Source organism: Triturus cristatus, chromosome 5_1 (genome assembly GCF_964204655.1).
Source record: "Triturus cristatus chromosome 5_1, aTriCri1.1, whole genome shotgun sequence".
In the NCBI taxonomy this organism is placed as follows: domain Eukaryota; kingdom Metazoa; phylum Chordata; class Amphibia; order Caudata; family Salamandridae; genus Triturus; species Triturus cristatus.
This window is the reverse complement of record NC_140587.1, coordinates 364,109,864-364,129,841: the sequence shown is the minus strand read 5'-3', so window position 1 is coordinate 364,129,841 and position 19,978 is coordinate 364,109,864. Positions and strand designations below refer to the sequence as shown.

General features: G+C 41.3%; 1 protein-coding gene across 2 annotated transcripts in view; it reads left to right on the top strand.

Annotated features, from left to right (window-relative positions):
- Positions 1-19,978, top strand: part of LOC146830894 (fibrocystin-L-like) — a 1,907,335-nt gene that overhangs the window by 943,111 nt on the left and 944,246 nt on the right. For both annotated transcript variants that reach the window (XM_085605084.1, XM_085605082.1), the window contains exons 29-31: positions 1,983-2,102; positions 13,385-13,549; positions 19,556-19,677. In XM_085605084.1, coding sequence (XP_085461210.1) covers positions 1,983-2,102; positions 13,385-13,549; positions 19,556-19,677 — 407 coding nt within the window. The remainder of the gene's footprint in view (positions 1-1,982; positions 2,103-13,384; positions 13,550-19,555; positions 19,678-19,978) is intronic.

Here is a 19,978-nt window from a genome sequence, read left to right as displayed (position 1 = left end):
GAAATAACCATATCTCATTGGATTGTGTTCTTTATTAAAATCTGCTATGCATTGGCCAAGAATGATGAGCCCTCAGAAGGCTTATAGGCTCATTCTACCAGAGCCCAGGCAGCTACCACTGCATTGACATGAGGAGTGCCTGGCCTGAATATTTACCAGGCTGATACATGGGCGTTGCGTAATACATTCACAAAGTACAACTGCCTGGACATCCAAGCTAATTGAGAGGGGCATTTTGGCCCTTCAGTCTTGCAGGACAATTTGGTTTTAGCCAAGACATGGACTCACCACTTGGAAGTTACTGCTTTGGTTTCTTTTCAAAAAGTAAGGTTGCATTTAGAAGAAAAAAACAAGTTACTTACCTTCAATAATGCTCTGTTTTTGCAGATACTCTATCTATTGTCAGATTCCTCATCATCACTCCCACCACCCAATTCTGTGAACTGGACTCCTTTCTCAATAAAAAAAACATAGAGATCTGCTCACTGGTCACAGCCAATCTGCTCATGGGCTCTGCATCTAGGGGAACAGACAGTCTAGAAAGTCTGGTGGTAGCATGCATGAGTGGCACTTATGAGCAGCACTGCTCATCACTTCCAGAGCAGAACAATATTGCAGCAGAACCATACAGAGCCACATACCTGCACTCAGGAATACTGTTAAAGATTTTGCTGATCCAATCCTATGCCTGGAGAATATTCAAAAGGAGACAAATCTGCGGTTAGATAGAATATCCAGCACAAAGAGCACTGCTGAACGTAAGTAACCTGTCCTTTTTTCCATGGGTCACTGCTGTTAAGATTAGTAAGTTATAGAGCAGCAAACAACATTATTCACATCGCAAAACCTGCAGTGAGTTAGTTAAGATAATTGCTTTTGAATGTTCCGACTCCAGTCCCCCTTTACAAGGCCGCTTATAGACATAAACCTATTCACGACCCAAAATTACTATATTTTCACCTGCCAGATATTCAGAAGAGGATTCCTGGAAGACATAAAGGGGTTTGCTACTGCATATTTGCACAATCAGCTGCTTACAATTGCACAACCCTAAATCCCATTCAAAGGTAGGGAATGGGTAGACCAAGGAGTGCTTTGCTTTGAGACATAGAGAGTTTGTGAACACCCACAAACGTATTAGTTTATGGCAATTACAAATTTCTCTTCAACCCTTTCCCTAGAAAGGTGCTGTAGATTTGGTCTGCACAGACCTGAATTCAATTCTCTCCCAAGGTGGGAAGTAGAACAGCACACTGCCATATTTCCTGGTGGTGTATGTTAAGTGGTTTCTCCATGGACAAAATGTTTTTCCTACTAGGTGGAGGGTGACATTGGCAAACACAACAGGCCTCCACTCTAAAAGGCCAAATATTGGGTTTGCCATTGTATTTTAAATTGGATTCAAGGTCAGTCCCAGTAGCTGAGTCGTGTTCACTGTAAGTACTGCTCAATTCCATTTGAGTGCTAACCACCAGTACCCACTCTTTAAAATAAGATCTGCCAGCCACGGCCCGTGGAGGGAGTTCCGTGGGGTGGTAAGGCGGGGTGGGGGAGGGGCAGGGTGGGGGGTTCTAAAAACCGGAATATGGATAATTACAGGTAAGTAAACAATTAAATAAATAAAACGAATTTCGTGGTGCACTGGTCCCAGAGTGGAAGCATTCAAGAGGGAATACGTGTATTATGGAGTCTGGACACTGACATTGTCTACTGAGAAGCATGTAGCATGGCCTCAGGTTTAGGTGTGCGGAAAAGAAAAATTTACTGCTATTGAATTTCTACTTTTTCCATACTCTTTTCTCATGTCATTACTTCCCATAAATTGAAAGAAAAACGATCGCCATTTGTTCCGTCTGATAAATATTGTTAGATATCAAACATTCAATTAGAAACTGATGAAACCATGAAATTGTTATCTATATGCTTCACAATTACAAATTGATTTGGTAAAAGCATTTATATGTTATTTATGCGCTTCACAGGTCTATTTGTGGAAGGAAGGAATTTAACAATTTTAGGCTCTGGGTTCGCCAATAGCACAGGCAATGACAACACATCGGTATTCATTGGCCCAGTCAGCTGTCCAATCATCTCCGTGTCTGGTAGGTTTATTATTGAAACGCCAGATTTTAAACGCTGTTCTATGTTATTTGTTTAAAGGGTGGTCTTCAAATACATCTTGTGAAAGAAAGTACGAATATTGTAATTGGCGTTTAATGTCAGCTTATTTGACTTCCTTCAACCTGAGTTGATTGATTGTGAGGTCAAGGAGATTGTTTAAGTTCTATATACTTAAATATTTTGCAACAGCAAAAAGAGCAAATAAGTCACACAATTGTGAATTAGCTGATATGATCAATCCTTGCTCTTATTCTTGCACTTCTGTATGTATTTGTTTCAAAGATAACAAGTTTCTAAACATTCACACAGCCATAAAAGAGTTTTGTAGATTGTTCGATTACTGGATTTTATAACAATAAAATATATAATCACCTATTATAATATCAAAATGTTAGTCCACTAATATAGAACTGGTCATAAAACCATAGTCAAAGTCATATTTCTCTCGATACATATATTTCCAGAACATGTCAACAGCAGTTCTTTTTGGGGATGTATGGAGAGTCTTCTTCATGAGTAGGCAAAGCCTACTACCTCCAGAAACAACCTCAGATGCCAGAATTTAACTGGAAATCTAGTATTGCTCCAGAAATATTATTCAGTGGGAAGGAAAAATTGGAGACCAGAAAAACCTCTCATCTGTCCAGGCCAAGCAACAAGGCGAAAGTAAGAGCAGAACAAACAAGAACTGGAGAAGGAGGAGAATCCATGGAGTCCAGTGGGCGAACAATCAAGCAGGAACAATTCCAATGCAGCTGGACTTAAAATTGATTCCACATATAAAGTGCTAAACAGGAAGTGACAATCCAGTGAATGGTTTGGCCATCATGGATTGGTAAAAACTATCATGGGTTAAATATTCAAAATTATAATACAAACAATGATGGTATATGTCATGGAGTATGGAATTATCACTAGTAAAGATGTGTACTGAAATTAATATTTATGATGATCTTAAGTGCTGAGTTATCTATAATAATGATCCTGCATTCTGTTATTTTTGGTAAGCCAACATGCAGGGGAGAATTTCCACAATTCCCAGATCAGGCTGGAATTGGGGAAGGCCAACTGGCTCTGACAGTGGAAGCCACCATGTCCTGGAGATCAAGATTGACAGCACACATTGGGATAATAGGATAGAAAGGCAGCGTCGGTGCTAACAGAAGATGCGCCCAACCATGGCATTCCAAAAGTTAGGACACTATTCCTACAGATCTAGTGGTGTATCCACTCCAGAAATCTGTGTTTGACCTCATGCTAACAGGTTTGTATTTCGGTGAGTCCACTCATCTGTTCATCTTTCAGAGGTGGAGATTGATACCATGGACACCACAGAGTTGGGGAGCAATAAACATCTTTTCAGCATCAAGAAGTTTTAGGTAATGAATGTGCACTTTGTAAATACACATTGAAACTCCAGGAATACATTGCAGAAAGAAGTGTGACTTTTGTAATGACTCAGTTTTATATTAGTGGACTATTCAATTGAGTGTCTAGTAAGCTACTCCAGAACTGGTATTAAATCATGCATATCAATGTTTTAACTGATTAAACAGTCTACAAAATTCTTCTATGGCTGTTTGATTTTTTTTTAGCTCTTGTGAACTCATTTGCAGGAGTAGAAAAAACAAAGTTTTGATGTAAAGAAAAACTCTCCCCTCCCAATGCAAACTGGGCTCAGAGGAACAAATGTATCCAGAGAACAACCACTTCTGAAGTCTATTTCCAAGATGGGTATTGAGGATAGAAAAACTATTCTGCATCTGTCCATGAAATAATCTCTCAGATATACATTAAAGAAGATGTGTGTCATTGATTATTACATGTAGGCTTCTGTATCAGCAGAGGCAGTGGCACTAATACCCCACCAGGGATGGTAGATGTTCACAGCTCAACCTGTGCCTTTAATTGTCGAATCATTTCTCCATCCATAAGCAATGATTGCACATCATCACATTTCACACAGACTACAGCAGCATAGAGTAGAGATACACACAGTAGAGCAGTAACATTATTAAAGGATCAGCTGCTGGGCGACCTGCTGCCTTCTGTTGGGGCTGTGTGCCATGACTGTTTTCAGTAGTTTTCATATTTCTTTCACATCATAGCAACTGTCCAGAAATTAGTATTTATCAAAACATTTTTCATGAACACTTTTTATATGTTTTCCAAATGGAGTTCTCCTGTTGCTAAAAATGTACACCATGAAAGCTATGTAAGCCAAAAAGATGTTTCCAGTAAATTGCACCCTTACATTATTAAAAAATAGCCACTTGCAACAAGGGCCGGGCTGGCCATAGTGTGCACCTGGTGTTTTCCCGGTGCCCTGGAAGGGAGGGGGCTGGTTTTGGACCCGTGGGGGCCGGTTTTGCAGCAGTTTCAAGGGCTGGTTGCTGTTCCCAGTTCGGCCATGCTTGCATATGTCTTCATTAATGTATTACTAATGTACTAGACACTAGTGTTTAACTGTTTTGTCTGATTAATCAGGTACTCCTTTTGTAAGCAAATTATCGCCACTTTGCAAAATACAACAGCAGGGGCAGCTCCTCCGTAACGGTGGAGGAGCGTCGCCCCACTTCTCAGTCACAGGAAAATCAAATGATAAAACATCATTTTATTTTTCTGTGACTGCCTTACACATGCATGTAGTGCGGAGGGTGGGGCCATGAGGAGTGGTGGGCCCTTAGAAGTGCGCATGTATGTTTGGCCGGCGGTCATAGGCCAGCCAAACATACATGCGCATTTGCATTTCTCCAACCTGGACAGCCAGGTTGGAAAAATGCCACAGGCTCCCAGGGACTGTCTGCACAGCAGAGCAGGATGCTCAGGCCAATCCTGATACCGCTCTCATAGCATGAGAGCAGAGTCTAGATTGGATAAGGAGCCTGCTTTCCCAGTGACTGCTGGGAAACTCCCAAGGGGGAAGTCAGAGGCTGCGCTAGTGGTTGCAGAAGGAAAGGTATGTTTAAAAAAATATTATTTACCCCTTTTGCCCCCCACCCGTCCGTCCATCTCCTGCCCCCCACTTTCCTTTTAATGGCGGCCCCTAAATGACAACAATTATTTCATAATGCTGTTACAACCAACACATGTATCAAAATATCAATCACTGTCTCAAGACTGAGAGTCTTTAAATGAAAAATGTACTTACCAATTAAAATAAATATAAAACTATGTGGTTCCTGTTAATTGCTTATTTTTTGTCAAAATTGTAACACTTATTCATGTCACTTTCATTTTGATTTAAAAATATGTTTTTTCTGTTTAGAGCTTGATTTTACACATGAGAAAAGTATTTCAAGTATTTCTAGTCATATCCTTAACATAATGAAACTAAAGTAAAAGACAAGATGTGTCAGAATGAACGAAAACTGAATTGCATCAATGAGAAAATGAAACTGTCCAGTAATTACTTATTTCTTGATGCATCAAGAAAGCAATCACATTTTCATTTAACATGTGGAGTGTTAACTTGTCCTTATTGTGATTTATAAGGACCAGTCTGAGGTTTAATCAGACAGTGATACCCCATACAATCTACATCAATTGTATGCAGAATTGTTACTTGAAGTATCTTGACTGGCAGGGAAGTTGCAGAAAGCAGTAGGTATGAGAGAAACACTTTAATATTTTCAGTCAGAATATCAAAAGTGTACCCCTAGCCCAACAGTAAAAAACTGGCTTTGGCAGCTGTGTGTCTTCAAAATCCATTCCTCATTCTTAAAATTGATGTAGGAATGTTCTGTGAGACCATCAGAGAACATTCTAGACATCAAATTATGTAGTACTCTTGTTAACAGATTACCTTTACTGACCTTCATAACTTTGAGTTGAAGTTTCCCAAAACATTATTCATTTGCCCAATTTAATGTGTAGTAAATCAAATGTTAACTGAGCACCCCAACATACTATTTCATCAATTTTTAAAATAAATATTTTCAAAATATATTTATATGTCTAGTATTGGTCAAATGAGAGGGTGGTAAATATTGACTGTGATAAGTCACCAGCCTTTTAAAAACCAATTAACTTAATTACATAGGGCCTGATTACGATGCCAGTCGGACTGACTGTCTGACCACCATGGGCACGAGCCGATTCCAACCGCCGAGGCCAGGAAGTTCCCCCTGCTGCATTAAGATGCAACCGTTGCAAATGTGGCGGTCTCAACTATAGCGTATCACTTTTCCCTGCATATATTGCTACAAATGGGTACAAATTTACAGAAAACATTTGAATTGTATACAAACGCATGACATGTATGGATATGCCTTGTGCTTCATGTACCCCATTGTGGGAGTGTGGCGATATGTGCACAGTCCAGTCAATAGAGATACATACCACATAAGGACTCACCTGCATTCTGGCGTCCTCAGGATCGTAATCTTCGAGGTTCAGCTGCTGAGATGTAGGGGGGACCTGGAGAAATGTATCCACGCCAGAGACTGCCAGGGAGAAGGGGAACTGGGTTAGTACGCACCTCAAATCGTTCTTTTCTGAAGACTCGAGACAGCTAGTCAGACAGCCACAGTCAGTTCGTCAGAAACACAATTCATATTTTGGACAACAGTTAGCTCTCCCTGCACTGCCCTATGGCTGCTGTTTTCCACCGACCGCTATCTTGGCGGTCGGAGAAAGGATATCAGAGTCGGCGGTTTTCCAGTGGTGGGTCGGAATACAGGCTGCATGAATCATAATTCGGCGGTCTAGCTGACCACTTCCGACAAGAGTGCGGCAGTCCAATCAACTCCGACATGACTGCAGCAGTTAGACTGATGTGCATTGTAATCAGGCCATAGTAATTTGTACACACTTGCAATGACATAAGTGCACCACCATTGATGAGACCCCTGCAATAGCAGCGGTTGCATCGTAATACGGCAGGTGGAACTTCCGGGTCTCAGCGGTCAGAATCAGATTGCACCCACGGCGGTCAGATGGTCAGTCCCACTGGCATCGTAATCAGACCCTTAGTATTGAGAACTAAAAAATTAATTATAACCCCTATCATTTTAACTTTTGTAGCTTCATTTCATCCCACATTTTGGCAAGTGAATCAGTGTGTGTTTGGAATCAGGACCTGTTTGCAGTGTCCCCCCACTTTTTGCCCCATTTGAGACTCCTGGATGCTGGTTTTCTGAATCTCAGAGAGTGTCCTGGTCCCTTCTGGGCAGGCCCAGGGCCAGTGCTATGCTGGAAACACAACTGAAAAAACCCACACATGCATTAGGGTGCACTTTTTATTAAGGTACACTTTTAATTGGCATGACCTACCCTATAAGTCCCTAGTATATTATAGGGCATTTTCATTAAAACTGCCTATAAGTCACTAGTATATAAGATGGCATGGCAGTTTGAAGGTCAGCAGCCCTTTCTGTACTTGCATGTGTGCAGTTAGGAGCACCTGAGGTCATGTCAAAAGCAACATTGTGTTGCAGCACTGCTTTTAAAAGTAATTTTACTGCAAACTCGACTTTGGTGGTAGTGGAGTCTAAAAAAATGATAAACTACAATATTTGTACATATTAGGTACCCCGACAGACTCCGCTATGTGTCCCAGGGGTGGGGGATCAGGTAACTGGAAGGAGGGCCCTTATAAAAAATGTTTTATATGCCCTGGGGATAGAGAAATTGCACATTTGACTTCTGCCATTGTAGTAAAGTGCCTCCCAAAATTGAATTTGGTTCTAGGAGCATGGTGGAGTGAGGATCTACATTATTTTGCATATTCAGAAACCCCAAGTTCTCCCCTAGGTGTTCCAGGGGTAGGGAGTCATGTAACTATGAGCAGGGTCCTTATAACAGTTGTTTTATAAGCCCTGGTGATGGAGAAATTGTATGTTTCATTTTCTCCATTGTAGAGGACTAGCCCCATGGGATAACACTGCAAGAGTTTATGCACTCATAACTCTTTTTTTACAAAATTAATAAAAATATAATTCAAAGACTTGGGAGAATGGTATTGATAAATCCAGCAATGTGCCATTGGAGCATTTATCCTAAAATGTACAGCAAATAAGCTATAAGACTTTCTTGTCTGTAAGCTGAAATTCAGCCTTCCTGGAGGCTTCCCTCATTGGTTAGAGTTAACAGGATTAACCAGGCTGCTTTGATGAAGTGATAAGTGTCTCACCAGGGGAGAGGCTATCTGGTGGAAGAGGGTTCTGCTACACAGGAATGCCAGAGCAGGTTTGAATGGTTGTAAAGCATGAAGTTTCAAAGGAGTAACAGGAATGCTGAGTCCATCTCCTCCCAACCTCTGTGCCGCCGCCAGAAATCAGGCTTAAGGCAGGAATCTGCAGAAGTTAGGGAGAGGAGGGCTATAGAAATAGGCTACACTGGAGGTTGGTTTAGCCAGTTCTTTCTCCTCAGCTGAGATGTCTGCCCTTATGAATTTTGGAGAAATAGTGCTTTCTGGAGAAGAATATGCCACATTTTGAAGGAAGTGGTCATGCTCTGGGATGTTGCCTTGCATCTAATTGGACAAGAGTACTCACCTGCTTGACCCCAGAGAACACTGAATAAATATGTGAGAGGGGCAGAGCCTCTCAGATCTGCTGATTGGAATTAAGAGAAGAAGGATTTCCATGTTGGATCTTGATTTGCACCACCAAGCCCTATACTCCGACTGATTGCGCCTGCTGCACAATCTGGATCTACAGCCCTGTGGATTTACCTGGCTTCTAAAGGATTAAAGAGTAGACCCCCTGCAAGCTACAGGTTAACAGAGCTCACCTGGAACATCACCACCAAGAGTCCCCAACCTGGAGTGCATCCACTGGATTATAAGGGTGTTGTCCAGGTGGATTGTGGGAATTGTAATCCCAAAATTTGAAGGACCATCTTCGAGCTCCCACACCCTGGATTGTGTTTTTTTGAAACTTTGAACCCTCAAGAGGAACTTGAGGAATAAGTTACAGGAGTTTTGAACAACTTTGGGAAAAACCTCCGCAAGGTAACTGTTAGACCTGGCATCTTTGGCATGGTTACCCCTGACTTTTTCCCTCTACTTCCTGTATTTTTGATGCTATGCTGGATTTCGTTTTTGCTGGTTTAGATCCTTTGGGCACTTTGCCACTGCTGATCAGTGTCAAAGTGCAAGTGCTCCCTAGGTAAATTGTTATATTGATTGGTTATCCATTATTGGTATATTTGTTTCACCTGTCAGCCCCTAGTAAAGTGCACTGAGTGTGCCAGGGCTGGTGATTCAAATGCTACTAGTGGGCTGCAGCACTGATTGTGCCATCCACAGGAGTAGCCCTAAAATGATGTCTTAGGCCTGCTTGCAGTGCCTATGTGCAGTCCAGGACTGCCATGTCGACCTGTCCAGTGCAACCACTGACCAGGCCTTACCCTTCCCTTTCTGTACATGTCAGGCATCCCTATGGTGGCCCTAGGTACCCCCCTGGGCTGGGTACAGTGTATCTAAAAGGTAGGGCATGTACTGAGGTGTGTAACATGCCCTGGTAGTGAATTACAGCCATTTTTGTTTTTCACTGCTGAGGGGCTATCTTGCCCATAGGACAGAATGGGGGAGGCTGTTTACATGCCTATCTTCCCCTAAAGGCAAGATAGAAAATCCAAGTTTGGTATCTTTGTGTTCAGAATTTGATTATACATCTTTTTAGCAAGATGGTTTTTAAATTCACTGTGTGAGAATAGCACTTTTTAGAAAGTAGCTATTCTCCTGTTTAACCTTCCTGTGTGCTGGTGTGCAGATTGGCTGACTGGTGTCATGTGATGGGCTAGGTGGCTCCAGGAGTCTGGATGAGTCAGCAGCAGGGTGAATAGGGAGATCTGCTTTAGATGGGTGGGAGGAGTTGCCCCTGGGTTTGAGTAGGGCTGCCTCTGCCAGCACAATGCTGGCTCCACCTCCTGCTGGCCATTCTGAGGACTTTGCCTCTGCCAGCACAAAGAAGGCTCCACCTCCTGCTGAGCGTCTAACGACCCTGCCCCTCACTCTGAAAGGAACCAGGTGCTCCAGGGCAGAGCACACCCAGGAACCGATTTGAGCAGGGGAATCCCCCCAATGAAACAAAGAGAGACAAATACTTGGAGGGGTATTAGAAGAGGACCCCAGACACCTAAAACTTTAGATCACTTTGGAACTAAGAAGGAACCTCTGCCAAGGAGAAAGCCGAAAAGAATTGAAGAGGAGAAGACTGCCTGCTTGCTGTTTTGCTTTGCTGCCAAGGAGAGGGGAAGGACTTTGCTGTGTCCCCTTCTTTTGATTCTGATCTCCAAGGGCCTGAGAAGAGCTGGCTCCCTGTTAAGAAGTCCCAGGAACAAAAGGACTTCACCACCAGCTCCCCTGGAACTCTGCTGAGGGAGTTCTGACCTGCCTTGGAGTGCTTGCCCAGTCTTGGGGCCTCAGGAGGTCGTTTTGCTGTGTTTGGGAGCTGGGAAGCAGAAGCGTGAAAAAGAGTAACTGGTACCCAACGCATCATCCAATTGCGAGTCGCAAGAACGAGAGTGCGAGGAGAATTTAATCGCGGCATCATCGCAGCACCCGGAGTCACCGCATCGCCGAGTGCGTCGAGCATCATCCCGATGCGTGAAGATTCCTGACGCTGCGAGGGTCATCGCAGAACCAGTTTGCGGGCCGCACCACTGCCGGTGCGTGAAAGTATCCAGTCGCTGCGTCTGTCGATGCAGAGTCCCGTCCCATGACGCATCGAGGGTTGCGGCGCCAGAAGTCAACGCCGCGCACTGCGACGCATCGAGGGTTGCAGCACCAGAAGTCAGCGCTGCGCCGCGCATCGCGCCACATCGAAGATCGTCGCATCGTACCTGTGCGTGAAGCTTCCCCCTAAGAAACCTACGCAACGAAAGCCAAAGTCATCGCATCCTCCCCCTACAGATCGGAGCCGGAGCATCCACCTCTGCTGCATGAAGCAGGGCTGCTGCAACGCCTCCCCAAGGTCTCAGGAGTATCGCATTGCCTTTGCCATCTTCCTTGTTATAGCTTTTGGGACCCTTATCGCAACTACAGGTATTGTTGGGCACGAGAGTGTCGCATTTTGTGCATTGAGAGTCGCATTGTGCAGGACACTGACTTTTACATCCTGGAGTACTTTCTGCAAACTCTTGAACTATCTTTAAAGTAACCTTTTTAATTGTATGTTGGTTTTTCTGTAGTATTTGGTCTTGTGAAGTTTTTAGTAAAGATACCTTATTTTTCTAAAACTGGTGTGGAGTAAATCTGTTTTCACTATGTTACTGTGAGTGTTGGTACAAATACTTTACACATTGCCTTTGATAGCCTAGACTGCTCAGGCCAAGCTACCTAGAGGGTGAGCAGGGGTTATCTTAACAGTGTATCCCCCTTTCCCTGACTAGAAGCAAGGGTCCCTACTTGGACAGTGGTACCTACCCTGCCAACTAGAGACCCCCAGATCTAACAGTAACTGACTCAACTGCGAAAGCCAAGCTCGTCACCTTCAACTGCGACCTGGCCCAGCATCCAGGTTCACCACCCTGAATAGCTCCAGAGGTCCGACTTCCAGAGTTTGACTGGGAGTTCTGAAAAAGTCAAGCCAGCGAACCCCCACCAAATCTGGACTGGTGAAGAGCATCGAGAGACCCCAGCAGGAAAGCTCCCAAAAAGTTTCTACTTCCAAAGGTGAAATTTTGACCGGGGCCTTCTGCTTGGTGTATCCGAGCAGGGTTCCATCGCGGTCGGCTAAAACTTTGACTTTGTCCTGGTCAACCGTGACCAGATGTCCTAAAGTGGCTCTATAGGCCTCTAAGTGCTAGATTGTGTTAAATCTTTAAAATGTATACTTCCTGTTCATACATAGGAGTTTTGTTGCTTTGGTGTCATTTTAAAGATAAAAATATTTCCTATTTTTATAAATTAGTGTTGGATTTATATTATGTGCTGTGTCTGAATTGGTGCTTTTAAATGCTCTACATACCTGTCTCCTAAATTGCCTGCCTGCCTGCTCTCAGCCAAGCTATCAAGGGCTGAGCATGGGAATAATTTATTGAGACCTGTACTGAGCCCTAGACTGTGTTAGTGGCCTCAGTGCAGTGTCAGATGCATATTTACCACTATTAATAACTCACTTTCCAAAAGTGTGTCATTTGAAATGGCAGTTAAACGCTCTACTTCTTTCAAGAGCCTACCAGTATGCTATTTCAAGTTACGATCAGCAGGAAATTGCTGATCATTATATTTATAGTTTACAGTATGCTAGGGTTCACTTGGACTGAAGATCTGTATATTTAGTCTTGATACTAAAATAAAAAATTCTGATATTTGAATTATATTCTCAATTATTATTTGAAATTACCAATGACAAAAAAACAAAAGTTAAGAAATTACACTGATAACTCCAAAAGTTTAAATAGTTCAAAAAATTCAATTCAACTTTTAGATTACCTTGGGGTCAAAAGACCTAGGGGCATATCAGCAAGGCGAGGCGATAGAATTATCATAGAATGATAATATTATCGCCTAATTAGCAAGCTCACGCTAACACGTGAGAACTTGCGTTAGCGTAGGAATTCCTAACGCCCAACTTTGCATCTCTAATGAGATGCAAAGTGGGCGTTCCTGACCTGACATGACAGGAGAAATGTCGATAAGCGACATTTCTCCTATCATCAAGCCCCACGCTATGAAGCATAGCGGCAAGAAAAGTAGCGATAACCCCTGTTATCGCTACTTTCCTTACACCTGCTTCAGGACTGACTTAACCATGATATCCTATGGAAGGTGGATATCATGGCTAAGTTTGTGAGTCCCTTTCATCAAGCTAACGCCACATTGCGTGACATTATCGCTGGGTTTCCAGCGATAAGCTCACATTAGGCAGTTAGCGTGAGGATTTTTATTGCTTTTGAGATAAGCGTTGCTAATAGCACGCTATGTCAGCGATAAAAATCCACGCTAGCAAGCGATAATTATCCTAGCGCTAAGTGCGCTTAGCGATAATTATCGTCGGTTGTTGCTGATATGCCCCCTAATTACTACACTTTAGCATCTGCTTTTTCATAGGTCCATAAAAACAAAAAATGTATGAGTACTCATTTGTTGAACCAATTTATATAGAAAATCATGTAAATAATTATCCGTATTTAAACTGTGATTGTGCAAAGAGCATGTAGCCAAGAATGTTCGTTTTGTAAGAAATCATTCTCTTTTTCCTCCTATTTTATTTTGGGTGTATAATTAATTCCAGTCATTCAAATGTAATCTTGTTTCGTCATTACATAAGATGTGGTTGTTCTAACAATTACACTTTTTTCCCCCAAAAAGAAAACAGAATTGTCTGCCAGATACTTAGTGGAAGGGCTGGATCCTTCACCGTAGTTGTTTACATCGCCGAAAGCGGATTTGCACAGCCGGAATCAAATGAAATAGTCAAGTTCACTTACAAGATTCATGTCTCCAATATTTCACCGAATCGAGGAAGCCCTTCAGGTAGTTATGATTTTTGGAACTGTATTGGCATGCACTGCACAATGTCGATTGTAAAAAGTACAATATAAATGTGCCTTTGGTTAATACCTAAGCACTTTCCCAGAAGCTTTGATTGCCGGGCTTGCGCGTGATTGGAGAGATGTGTTTGTATTATGACATATGGGAAGAACTGACCATGGTGCACACGATCATGACACGTGGCCATGTTACGGTGGTATTGATAAAACTTGTGCAGATGTTTATAGAGGTAAGAGGGATGACCAGGACAAGCTTAAAGCAGCATTTATTCTGCATACTTATCAATGAATTCTTCCCTGGTTTAGTGTGCTTTTCCTTTCCCATTAGTGAGGTATCACAACTCCTCGGGTAAACTGATGTCGCAGCACCCAGACATGTTCGTTGGAAAGGATAACTTCAGACAATAGGTATCACTGCCTTTCTAGCAGACGAGGGCATAAAGCCAATCTCCCCATGCCCAGACTGTTATATGTTATGTGCTTCTGGTAAGAAGGTTGAGTAAGGCCATTTAAATTGCCTAAAGTTTCATACACGCCTCTGCAAAAAAGAGTGTAGAAGATACTTCAAATGGCTTGGCTTGTCAATTCTGTAGTGCAAGATGACCACCAGTGATTAAAGAAAATGGAAGAGATGTGGATGAACTATTGTGCACGCCCCACAACACATGCGATTGAGTTGAAAACAGCTTCAGGATGATCATGGGTTGTTGGTGGCAAATCATAAATTACTTCAAACTGGCATAACGACCATACACCCTTGAAATATTGTACACGTTTTCAGCATGTATGTTTTCATAGTCAGCAAGTGATGTATTATTTGCAGTGGCAACTAAAGAATAAACAACACTAAAACACGAATTAGTGATAAGAAGCAATTCAGTTTTCATAAGGATTTTGTTTTTAGGGAATTGAAGGAAACTAGTTTTTGATGGCTATGAAATAGTCCTTGCTGTGGGGGACATCAATTGTCAAATAGTTGGCCCAGCAAAACTAGCATCTAATACCTTCATCGTACTAGTGGATGGAGAGGCCCAAGTCCAGCACCGTATTCTCGCGCACCACATGTTCTATATAGATATAAAAATGTAAGGGAAATAGGATCATCCCCTGCAACACCCTGCTCCTCATAAGATGATGGTCCAACCTCGAATTAAATTTCTGGACGAACTGAGTTAGGACAGAGAGGACATATGAAAAACACTCCCCGACACAACCCTCAATAACAGTGCATGTAGGTAAAATGGCAATGCCATCCATGGTTAACTTTATCAAACACTGTCAAGTGCTTAAGAAGTATGAGCACTGTTGCACCTGCACTATAGCAATTGATAGCCATCATGTACACGGAGAAATGCCACTGTCATGGTGCCACTTTCAGTCTGGTACCCCATTTTTAAAAAGTAACTGTGATGCAGATACCATATTTCTGAGTTAAATTTAACTGGTGAGTAACTTATACATTTCTATAGACATTTGTCTGTCAAATAAAATAAAAAACCATCAATACACAGCTTAACATTATTATTATTATTAGCCTGGAAGTGTGAGTGTAGGCCACTGGCAGACACCCACACTACCTCGCCAGTGCATGTATTGGCCATTGGCCAACACTCGTTAGGCAAATAAACGCCCCTTGGTGTGCTGCACTAGAAGGTGTCCTGCAGTTTTCTTAAAATCAGGCTGCTCGGGAAGAATTTTTTCTTTCTTTCCTTCTTTTTTTGTTTTTCTTTTACTGTAATAACTATCCGGGTGCAGAGCGTGCTGATGTAATTACAATAAAAGTGAAAGTAAAATAAGCTGATGGGCTTGTTTAATTTTACTGAATTAGTGTTCAGGGGGATATGTCAGCCCATAACACTGATTCTAACGGGAGAGGTATCATTGGAGAATTGAAGAATCTCCCCTTTCCAAAGTAACTTATGCCCAGTGGATCCCTGCTTGGGGATTGCCATCAGAGAGCAATCCGCAAGCAAGGAAACGCCCACAAGCCACCAGGGACTGGGGAGTGGCCCTTTGTGTCTGCTGATGCCTGCCTCAGTAAATAGCCCAAAACACAACATGGATATATCACATTTTTCCACTCAAAAGTGACCTGTTTTATGCAAAGAGGGTAGCAGTGGATTTTGTCCCTAGCTCAGCAGGCATCTAGGTACACCTAGCAAGCTTGTACATTTTTGAAAGCTAGATACCAAGAGGAATCAAAGATATGTGACTTGCATGGCTCTCACCAGGTATTTATACCCAGCATCCAGCGGAAAGAAATGGCCCAAAATGCAACATCCCATTTTTCCACTCAAAATAGACCTGTTTTTAGCAACGTGAATAGTTGTGGATCTTGAGCCATAGCTCAGCTGGCACCTAGGGAAACCTTGCAAACCTGTAATTATTTTTTTGAAAACTAAACACTTATTGGAATTTAAGATTGGGTGAGTTGCTTATCTTTCACAAGGTTGTTTTGCCCAGAATCCTTTCCATACCTTAAATTTTGACAAAAATAAGCATGTTCCTCACATTTCTGTGATGGAAGGTTTTGGAATCTGTGGGGAGCCACAAACTTCATTTCACCCAGAATTCCCCTAAGTCCTCTGATAAAAATGGTACCTCACTTGTGTGGCTAGGTAAGAAAGAAGACAAGTTGAAATCTATTCTCTAAATCATATGCTAGCATTGGTACCCACAAATTCAGAGATGCACAATAATAACAACTGCACCTAAGCTCCATGTCGATTTCAGAAAAAAACACGTAGGTTTCTTTGATATCCATTTTTCACTCTACATATTTGACCATATGAATTGGTTCATACTCGGCACACAATGAAAAACCATTGTACAGTGCAGCTCAGTTGTTGGCTCTGGGTACCTTGAGTTCTTGTAATACCTACAAAGCCTATATATCCTGACAGCCAGAAGGGCCTAGATGATGTAATGGTATTTTACTTCTGTAAACTAGCCATTGCAACAAACATTTACAGATTAAAATGTTGTCCCAAATGGGCGTTTTTTTCCTACTCATCTTCAGTACTTCTTTATTTCTTCTTTGAGAAAACCTTGAAGGACCTACACATATGACCCTTGCTGAATCTGGAATTTTGTCTATTTTTCCGAAATCTACAGCTTTTCTGGAGCACCTATTGGTTTCATACTAGTTTCCATCACAAACTGGAATTAGGCTGAGAGAAGAAAAATATGAAAAATGGGCTACCTCTTTGAAAAATTCCAAAACAGTGATAAAAAATGTGTTTTTTTAAATTCAGCTCTGCATGTTCCTTAAAGCTGAGAAGATGGTGACTTTATCACAGCAAAGCATTCACTGATGCCAATTTAAGAAAAAAAAAATATCCAGATTACTTTTTTTAAATATTTCCCAAAAGCTCAAACATTTGCTATATTTTGCTTATTTTCTCCACCCCCTCCTGTGGAATCTACAAACCATGGGTATTTTTAGAATCCTCAGGGTGTTGGAAAAAAGGACACAAACTTTGCATTAATACCTTATGCGAACAAAAGGCATGAAGCCCCAAGCGTGAACTACCCCAATTAGCCAAAAAATGGATCGCAATGGGGGGGGAAAGGCACAGCAGTTAAGGTGGTAAATCAAATATTAGACTTATGCGACAAAGAATTATAACATTAGTGCACTTACCACCCTATTTAGAGAAATGAAATAGTGACCAAGAGTTAATGTACCATCCATAAATCTAATTTCAACAATTATTAATTTAGCAGTATTGTTAGTCAATGTTGTGTATGTAATAAAAAAGGGTGCATGAATCTGTCGATGTGGTGATAAGGAGAAAAGAGAATAAAGTAAAGTGTGAGAGTCATTTCAATATAAGAGGGCAACAGCATATTACACCTAAAAGTTGGAATTTAGCTGCAGCTGAGGGTTTCAGATATAAGGAATTTAACCCTATCTTAAATTTAGCTGCATGCTTATTCATATTTGGGACCTGTGAAATATATTGAAACTGATGATCTGTGACCTAATATTCAAAGTTAAGGATATGGATTGCTTTGAATCTAGGTAGATTTAATCCCTTTTCATAGTGTCATTCAGAGTAATTTGGGACTTTTCACATATGGACAGGGTCCCAATTGCATTCACTATGAATGCGTTTCTTCACACAACAAGGAACAAAGTAAACGTTTAGTCACTAGGAAATGCCTAGCGGGAGTAACAAGTTCCATTCTGACTGCCTGTGGCACTGCACCTAAAGGTAAACTTAGTATTTGTTTCTAACAACTATTTTCTAACAAACCACAAGATACTCTTGAATCCAGGATCAAAGAACCGACTGAGGGACTTTACATTTAAGATGGGATGCCTGATTGGGGAGCTTGATTAGGTTGTCTTCAGGTAATGGCTGACATTTTTTTCAAAAGTGTTGCGTATTGACAGTGGTGTAGCTAGGAGAGGTGGTCAGCCCCGGGCGGCACTTATTTGGGTGTGGCTGTACTTGATGTGAGGTGAGCAATTTTCCATGGCAGGGGAGCAGGTCCAGCACCGAGGAGGAGGCGGGCCTTTTGGTGTATATGAGAGGCGGCAACAGTGACAGCCGGTGCAGGTAAGAGCGGTGTGGATGAGGGGTGGGAAGAAAACCACTTCCCTTACACTTGTTGCAATGCTGACACGCGATGCAGCAAGCGCATGGTAAGTGGTTTGCGCTTTTAATTTTATTTTCCCTGGTCATCTGTCGAGTCGAGTTCCCCCCTCTCTTACCTGCACCCGCCACCACTGGGCAGCAAACTCAGGGACTGCCAAGGCGGCAAAAGCTCTAGCTACGCAACTGCATATTGAAACTGCTATTTTCACTAAAATGTGTCAATGTTGGGTTTACAAAGATGCACTTTAATTGCAATTAGGAACCGGTATTTAGGCATTAGGATCTGCACATCTATATTTTGGAATGCTAGTCCTGTTGTATGCAATAAAGGTGCATTCAATTACAAAAGGAAATAAAAAACTGAAAGCAAAAAATACAATATATATATTTGGCTGTGACATGTAATTTAATGTATAATGTGATATAATGCAAGATACTATCTAGCAATACAAATATAAATGATTGTAATTAGGGGTGTGTGAACTTTTGAGCAATTACATGAAATTTGAGCAAAATTATGTGGGATTACATGAAATTTGAAACTGCCATTTGGTGCTGAAATTTAGTGTGAAATGTTTTCTTGCGCCCATTTTTGACATGAGGATGCATTCTGAGCTACAAAAAGTGCAAAGAAACATTGCGAACAACAGCCTCTTGTACCCTGACGCTTGCATTGTTCCTGCGTTTAATAGAGCATTTGCAGTACATTTTTATTGCGAACAGCATTTAAATATACAATGTGTTGTTATAGCTTACTTTTAGGAATTTCACGTAACAAGAGTGGCATGAAATTACTGAAATTACAATTTTTACGCTGGCATAGTGCAAATATTGTCCATGCCTAAGTAAAATGCTACTGATAATGTTTAGATGATATTGTCATGTGCTTTTTGCTCATATTGATCATATGTTGATCTTGCTGCTTCTTCTGTTAAACTATTGATAAATAAAGTGTAAAACATGAAACTGAATTATGGATGAAAATAAGTAAATAACAAAAACACAACTAAATGGAATTTGAATGGACACTCAATCATATTATCCACAGACGATTCGATAAACAGGTCCATTATGGGAGCACATTTAGAGAGGGACCTCCTTTGTGCCAGCTAATTTATTAGTTTAAGAGTTAACACATTTGATGTGATATTTGTGCAATTTCTAATCTTATTTCATCAAACATGAAACCCAGAGGTTTTACATATGTATATGGTGTTTTATAAAAGGAAAATAAATACATTAAATACAACAATCCTTACAGATACTGGTATGAATAGCAAATCAAGATGGGTTGAAAGTCGTGTACGCCCCCTGTAGTAGCTTGTAGAAACTTTGAGATTACACTGAACATGGTATGACTTCTAAAGAATGTATTTTTTAATTAGGGGGAACTCTGCTGACAATTACTGGTAATGGCTTTGATGAACAATCTCAAGTATCTGTGGATGGCAACCCCTGTGATGTTATTGAAAGATCATTGACTGAAATACTGTGCAGAACTCCACCAGTAAGTGAATCGTATTTTGTCATGATGTATGAGTTATATGAGTTGTAGCATAAGTTGTCATGATGAATCAATGTATGACTCTAATGACAGCAGAGAAAATTGACTCCAAGAAGGATAACAAGAGTTCAGTAAAGATAATTTGTTTTTGATTTTTGTGGGTCATAAATGTGTTAATGTTGATCAGTAAGAAACTATTATGGTTTGATAAACATATTATTGACCAAGTCCCTTTAGTATACATTAATTCTACAGATACTAAAGAAATATAATGAGAATGGGTAAACTAATGTCAGCCCTTCAA